This window comes from Leptodactylus fuscus, chromosome 7, assembly GCF_031893055.1.
Source record: "Leptodactylus fuscus isolate aLepFus1 chromosome 7, aLepFus1.hap2, whole genome shotgun sequence".
Lineage (NCBI taxonomy): Eukaryota > Metazoa > Chordata > Amphibia > Anura > Leptodactylidae > Leptodactylus > Leptodactylus fuscus.
In genome coordinates, this window is record NC_134271.1 from 131,859,703 (window position 1) to 131,867,813 (window position 8,111).

Sequence of the window (8,111 nt, forward strand, 5' to 3'; positions counted from 1 at the left end):
AATAGGAGAGGTAGAGACTATATATTATTGGAGTGGAGTAAACGCACCATACTACCACCGCAATTCTGGGCATCTCTCATTGCAAGTCTGTGATCAGCCACCACAGAGGAACTCCATTATTACTACTACACCAATCCAGAAGCTACATGTGTTACTACTGAACACAGTAAAGTTACATCTTGGTTCTACTGCATTGCTGCTTCCTGTATCATTCCTGCAGTTATCATCATGGACCTCTGAGCAAAGCCACACAGCTCAGGGTAAGGTAGGCCCTTCTTCAAATCATTGTGCTTTGGGGAAAATTACCACCACCATCAGGTACTTCACAAACCCCCTTAGTTCTATTCCCGTCTAGAAGGTGGGCTGGAGGAGTCTAGTGGTCCTTGGCCTACTCCTGACATCACATCTACAACTACTACTCCCATCCTTCAGTTTCCTCCATTGGGTTGCGGCAGCCTTACTAGATGTATTTCCCTACTAGCTGTCCTCCAGTAGTGAAGTTTGGGAAAAGCCTTTAAATATTGTCCCATCTCCCACCCTGTGGGTCTCCCCACAGATACATATATAAATATATACTCAGACAGGGAATAATAAATTTATACAGGAACTTAGCTAGCAAAGACTCAGCGCCATAGCATACTTTTGACTTGGGTCTCCCCGTGGCATAGCGCCTCCTTTCCTGGCCACCACACCATGTAACACCCCATTTGAAGAGGACCTTTCATGTCCTCGGGCACATGCGGTTTTATATACCACTAGAATGGAACAACAAAAACTGAATTTAGCGCACTGCCAGCTTTCCCGTTATGTGCCCTGGGGCTGGTGATATCGGTGCCGTTACTGATTTCTGCCCACTGTCAGAAGGGCGTTCCTGACAGTCTAGCCGGACTGTGAGGAGCAACCCCCCGGAAAATACTCATCCATAGCCCTGTACTGTCAGAAGTAGGTTACAGTAAAAAAAATTGCGAGAAAAGTAATTTGAGAGAAAAAATGAAATAAATGAAGCAGAAAAAATAATGGCCATGGAGAAATAGTGAAGCCTGGCTCTGGTTCCAAAAACAGGGGTTCTGAAGTTAATTTTCCATCCACCATATTCTTATTACCCTGGACCCTAAGCATGTTTCCTAAGAGGCCTAGCCACTTTTTCTAATTCAACCAAACCTGTACATGCTCTATAGCACAAATAAATAAACAACAGAAGGAATCCTGCAATACTCTCCGCCAACCCCACGATGTCCCACGTGTCCCAAACTGCACTCTTCATTGGGCCCCCAAATGGCTCACATTTAGAGATGAGCGAACAGTAAAATGTTTGCGGTTCGATATTCGTTTTGAGTAGCCCCTCAATATTCGACTACTCGAATCGAATATCGAACCCTGTTATAGTGTATGGGGGGAAAATGCTCGTTTCAGGGGTAGGTAACGTTCGATCAAATTATACTTACCAAGTCCACGAGTGAGGGTTGGGCTGGATCCTCCGAGCAGTCTTCTCTGTGCAGCGTCTCTGCGGCGTCTTCCGGCTCTGAATTCACTCTGCCAGGCATCGGGCCTGGGCAGAGCCGACTGCGCATGCCCTCACTACAAACGGACATGCGCAGTCGGCTCTGCCCAGGCCCGATGCCTAGCAGAGTGAATGAAGAGCCGGAAGACGCCGCGGGGAAGCTGCACGGAGAAGACTTCTAAAGGTAGGAGAAGAACCAGCGTTGATTGGCCAACTGTATAGCATTCGGCCAATCAATGCTGGTTCTGCATCGAACTTTTACATTCGAACAGCGAGTGGTACTCGATCGATTACGAGTATTTTGAATACCATAGTATTCGATCGAATACCTACTTGATCGAGTACTACTCGCTCATCTCTACTCACATTGTGTTCAAGGTTTTTTTTTTTCAGGATATAGTTATTTTGTATGTGATACCATGGCCAACCCTTTGTCCACTCTACTGGGGTAGTATAACAGTTAACATCCATATAAGGCTAGCTAAATATAATCAATCCCTTTTCTGCATTACTAAGAACCTGATAACTTATTTATTCCACAATCCACCCCGTATTCCTATGGTGTAACACAGAAGAGTATAGCAGAGATCCTATCCACACAATCTGGACAAATTTATACGCTGCCACTTCACTCATTTCCCTGCGTAGATACTAAAATCTCTCCTTACCATGATGCCAATAGTGCCCAAAAGTTAGACAGATCAAGCCAGCGGAATGTCCCTAGGTTGGTCTTTGCAACACAGCATGAAGGATCATCCCAATACCTCAGTTTTGTCTTATCTTGATCACTCACAGACTCACACACCTAAAGACAACCAAGTGTAAATATAGCTGTAAAGAAATAACACAAGGAGTTTCAGAGAACCACAGAAACCTCCATTATTGACCTCCCTGATCTGAACTGGGTTGTTCCTGTAAAGAGAAGAAAAGCAGTATTAAGTTGCCTACTTACGCTAGGTTGATACCTGCATTCAGATTTCTGTGCTTTGGGTCCGCTTGGGGCATTTTTTAAGCAGATTTGGGGATGGAAATCCCAAACGTAGAAAAGGTGCAAGTGTGAACCTAGCTTTCCTGCTCTGATTAATATCTCTTTCCTGTGGACAGTCCCATTATCATCAGATCAGCTCAAGGGGAACAAGGGCCAATGAACTACTGGAACAAGCACATTACTCCAACTGATGGGCTCAATTATACTGGCCTAAGTATGAGAAACACACATGGAGGTTTCAATATAGCTTTGACGGTTCGACCCTCCTGCTCATTTTATTTATGATTACATGTATATTAGGCATGATCACTTACATCAGAAAAGTCATATATGTGATGTAGAATGATGTAAACAGGGTACAAGAATATTTTTGGCTGACAGTAGGTGACCATAAATAAGTAAGCACAGAAAGGCTTGTTACCAGGCAGATGTCTGAGTACTGTACTGTGACTATAAAGAGACGAGTAGCTGTGTGTCCATCACCTGATCATGGATGGTATATTACATACCATGGACTGATTTTTATTAGAGATGAGCGAACAGGCCATTCAAGGTATTCGATTCCAATCGAATACCACAAGGCAAATGCAGTAAAAATTTGTATCTCCTCCCACCTTACCTGGCGCCTATTTTGCACCAATAACTGCGCAGGGGAGGTGGGACAAGAACTACGACAACGGAGGCATTGAAAAAAAAATTGAAAAAAGGAATTGGTGGCCGAAATCAGGTGACCTCCAATTTAGACGAATGGTGAGTTTAACATTCGATTAATTTGAGAATGTGAACTATGTGACTGTGAGACAGGGACAGATGTACTGGCAGGGTTAGCTAGGGATTACCTTTATTTAGGGGGGAATGTTCTGAAATTTCCCCAATGTGGGACTATTAAAGGATTATCTTATCTTATCTTATCTTACTCACCTAGCTCTTTGGGGCTCTATCTGGTCGGGATCCCTGTCAGCTTGCGATGTGCGCAAGCTGACTTTTTCCCATAGGAATGCATTGACCAGTGTTGATTGGCGGAATGCCAATGCTACAGCATTCGGCCAATCAACGCTGGTTCTGCCGGCAGAGGCGGAGTCTAAGATCCGTCCACAGCAGTTTCCATTGTGGTCCGATCTCAGATGTAGCATTGCTGACACAGCACTGCTTATACGGAGAAGCAGCAGAGCTCACCACACACAAAGATGCAGCAGAGCTGAGTGTGCAGCATGGTTCAGCGCACACTCAGCAGTGCTACATCAGATGCAGCAGAGCTGAGTGTGCACCAGGTTCAGCTGAACCCTGCTGCACACTCAGCTCTGCTCTATTGGACTGCTACATCGGACACTGCTACATCGGCCAGCACTGCTACATCGGGCCGTGCGCTCAGCTTGGCTACTCTGGAGTAGCTGAGCTTAGCCAACGTCCAGCTCTGCTTCATCTCCAATGTAGCATTGCTGGGCGTGCACTCTGCTCAGCTGCATCTCCAGAGTAGCCTGGTTGAGCGCACGGCCCAATGTAGCAGTGCTGGCCAATGTAGCACTGTCCGATGTAGCAGTCCAATGCAGCAGAGCTGAGTGTGCAGCAGGGTTCAGCACACACTCAGCTCTGCTAAATCTCCAGTGTAGCAGTGCTGTAGCACTGCTACATCTCGGCATAGGAATGCCTTGACCAGCGTTGATTGGCCGAACGCTGGTTCTGCCGGTGGTTCTGAAGTCTAAGAGCGGTCCACAGCAGTCTCAATTCTGGTCTGATCTTAGACTCCTCCTCCTCCTGAGCGCACGGCAATGTAGCAGTGCTGGCCGATGTAGCAGTGTCCGATGTAGCAGAGCTGAGTATGCAGCAGGGTTCAGCTGAACCTGCTGCACACTCAGCTCTGCTACATCGGACTGCTACATCAGACACTGTTACATCAGGCTGTGCGCTAGCTTGCCTACTCCGGAGTAGCCAAGCTCAGCTCTGTTTCATCTCCAATGTAGCAGTACTGGGCGTGCGTCTCCGGAGTAGCCCAGCTGAGCACACGGCGTGATGTAGCAGTGTCCGATGTAGCAGTCCGATACAGCAGAGCTGAGTGTGCAGCAGGGTTCAGTGCACACTCAGCTTTGCTAAATCTCTGGTGTAGCAGTGTCAGCACTGCTACATCTCGGCATAGGAATACATTGACCAACGTTGATTGGTCGAATGCTATAGCATTCGGCCAATCAACGTGGGTTCTGCTGGTGGAGTCAGTGTCTAAGAGTGGTCCACAGCAGTCTCCATTCTGGTCCGATCTTAGACTCCACCTCCTCCTGAGCGCACAGCCGATGTAGCAGTGTCCAATGTAGCAGAGCTGAGTGTGCAGCAGGGTTCAGTTGAACCTGCTGAACACTCAGCTCTGCTTCATTGGACTGCTACATTGGACACTGCTACATCAGGCCGCGGGCTCAACTTGACTACTCCAGAGTATTCGAGCTCAGCCAACGGACATCTCTGCTTCATCTCCGATGTAGCAGTGCTGGGTGTGCACTCTGCTTGGCTGCATCTCCAGAGTAGACGAGCTGAGCGCACGGCCTGATGTAGCAGTGCTGGACAATGTAGCAGTGTTCCATGTAGCAGTCTAATGCAGCAGAGCTGAGTGTGCAGCAGGTTCAGCTGAACCCTGTTGCACACTCAGCTCTGCTACATCAGACACTGCTACATCGGCCAGCACTGCTACATCGGGCCGTGCGCTCAGCTTGGCTACTCCGGAGTAGCCAAGCTCAGCCAATGGCCAGCTCTGCTTAATCTCCGATGTAGCAGTGCTGGGCATGCGCTCTGCTTGGCTGCATCTCCGGAGTAGCCGAGCTGAGCACACGGCCCGATCAGGGGTGAACCTACCTTTTTTGCCGCCCGAGGCGGACGACAGAAAGCCCCCCACCCCCACCCCCGGGAGGAGGTGGCGCAGCGGAGGGGGCGGGGTGGAGCAGAGCGAAGGGGTGTGTGGCAGAGCGGCTTTAGCAGGCAGAGAGCAGACAGGGAGAGGACCTGCTCTCTGCCGGAGCGTGAGGGGCGGCCGCTGGAGCAGTGCTGCGTCCACAGGGCCTCCCCAATCCACCTCTCGCTTCCTGTGCTGGGCTGCCGAGATGGTGACGCTATGCCAGTCCAGTACAGCTTGTCCTGGACTGGCTTAGGTAAGCAAAAATGCCGCCCCTTCCCCTCGGGGCCCTGGCATAGCGCCGCTTGAAGCAGTCGCTTCAGGTCGCCTCATGGGAGGTGCGGCACTGGGCCCGATGTAGCAGTGCTGGCTGATGTAGCAGTATCCGATATATCAGTCCGATGCAGCAGAGCTGAGTGTGCAGCAGGGTTCAGCGCACACTCAGCCCTGCTAAATCTGTGGTGTAGTAGTGCCAGCATTGGTACATCTCGGTATAGAAATTCATTGACCAGCGTTGATTGGCTGAATGCTATAGCATTTGGCCAATCAAAGCAAGTTCTGCCATTAGAGGCAAAGTCTAAGAGCGGTCCACAGCAGTCTCCATTCTGATCCGATCTTAGACTCCGCCTCCTCACAGACGAGCCTCTGGCAGAACCAGCGTTGATTGGCCGAATGCCGTATTCTGTATGGCATTCGGCCAATCAACGCTGGGCAATGCATTCCTATGGGAAAAAGTCAGCTTGCGCATATCGCAATATTGTAAGCTGACATAATAAAGTGATCCCGACATAATAAAGTAGTTTAAAGATAAAAACCAAAGAACAGCACCGAGCTGCATATGGTGAAGTACCGTATGGATAAATGAACAGGAAAGTGAAAAAAGCTTCTCACCTTTAGGAGGTTGTATGTACAACCATTGTATATAGCTTTGAACCACTTCAAAATGGGGGGGGGGGGTCCGCCCCGAGTCAAGAAACAGCAGGATCCGTGCCACCTTTGGTGTCAAATGATATCACGAGGGACCGGGAATTACAGAGGATCACCGGTCCCTCGTGATATGACGACATAATAAAGTGACTTGGGCTTGTTAGATGCCCCCAGACATGCTTCCCCTGCTGTCCCAGTTACATTCCAGGCTGTTGGCATCATTTCCTGTGGTGTGATAGTTGACTTGGTGACTCTTCTGAGTCGAATGGTGGGATCCACTGAAATTAAGCCTTTTTCCCCATAGACTATAATGGGGTTCGATATTCGTTTGAATAGTCGAATATTGAGTGGCTATTCGAAATGAATATCGAATATTTTACTGTTCGCTCATCTCTAATTTTTATCCATTGGAGAGGCCAATAACTACAGGACTGCCAGTGCATGGGAACATGCTCTGGCAGTCCTGTTGTTATTGGTCTGATGAAGACACCAGGCCGGTGTCGAAATGCGTAGCCGTTTTACTGTAATCGGAACCAATAAAAGTTACCATTTACCTAACTTCTTTCTGGCAATCCTTCCTTCCCCATTAGCGCTCTGTAGTCTCCTGATTTTTTTTTTTTTCTCTTTCAATTTATGTCATTGTAATTTATGTTCTTGTGAATATTTTAGGACATTGTTGTTTTTTTTACCCCAATACTCTTTGAACCGCCCTCTTTACTTCTTTGTTTCTTAGTGTATAAATAAGAGGATTTAATACAGGAGTAATAACTGTGACCAATAAGGCTGTTATTCTGTCTTGATCTAATGAGATTTGTGTGGTTGGACCCAGGTACATACACAATGATGTTAAAAAATACAAAGAAACAACGGTGATGTGAGATGAACAAGTGAAAAAGGCCTTCCGTCTTTCTTGTCTGCACCGAATGTTCAGAAGATGCCTACCAATATACATATAAGATACAATGACCAATACAAATGTACTGCCAGCTACAATAGCTAGGTTTCCCAACACTATCATCTCGCTAACCTTGGTATCTGCACAGGCAAGCTTCATAACAGGTTTTACATCACAGTAGAAATGTGTAACTTGTCTCCTGTTACAATAAGGCAACCGGAACGTTACAGTTGTTTGCACTATGGCGTGTACAAAGCCAAGAAGCCAACAGTTGGAAGCCAAATGGATGCACAATGTTCTTCCCATGAGGACATGATATCTCAGAGAGTTACAAATGGCAACATATCTATCATAAGACATGGCAGACAGAAGAAAGGCCTCTGTGCCCCCCAAAAAGTGGAAAAAGTGGAGCTGTGCTGCACAACCAAAGAACGATATCCTCTTGTCACCTATAAGTAAGCCAGATAGTATCTTGGGAACAGTGATGGTTGAATAAAAGATGTCCAGAAACGAAAGATTAGCCAAGAAGAAATACATTGGTTTGTGAAGAGGCTGGACAATAATAATGAGAAGAAAAATGCCAAGATTTCCTGATAAGATGAAGAGATAAAACAAGAGAAATATTACAAAGAGGAAAATCCGAAGATTTGGTTCATCGGTGATGCCCAAAAGGATGAAGCCGTCTATTGATGTCAAATTTTCTATTTTCATTTCCGTATTTCTCTCCTAATGACTAAAAGATCGCACAAGAACCTTTAGTGACAAAGCGTGCCACCGAAATATGGGATCTCAGACACTGGGAAGATAAAAAGTGAAAAGTTAGCCATGGGCTACTGTTAGGATTGGGTCCCGCAGGTTGCTATCATAAAGCACAGCGCCACCTGCGGGTCAGTCTAACCATCCAGCTTTCACCTTACTGAGCATG

General features: G+C 47.2%; 1 protein-coding gene across 1 annotated transcript; it reads right to left on the reverse strand.

Moving 5' to 3' along the window:
- Positions 1-6,976: 6,976 nt before the first annotated feature.
- Positions 6,977-7,897, reverse strand: LOC142213335 (olfactory receptor 12D1-like). Its single transcript, XM_075281649.1, has one exon. The coding sequence runs from the start codon at positions 7,895-7,897 to the stop codon at positions 6,977-6,979; it is 921 nt and encodes a 306-aa protein (XP_075137750.1).
- Positions 7,898-8,111: the final 214 nt, after the last annotated feature.

Bases quoted from the DNA above. Each gene is read 5' to 3' on its own strand.
- LOC142213335 (XM_075281649.1), bottom strand. From the start codon at position 7,897: ATGAAAATAGAAAATTTGACATCAATAGACGGCTTCATCCTTTTGGGC.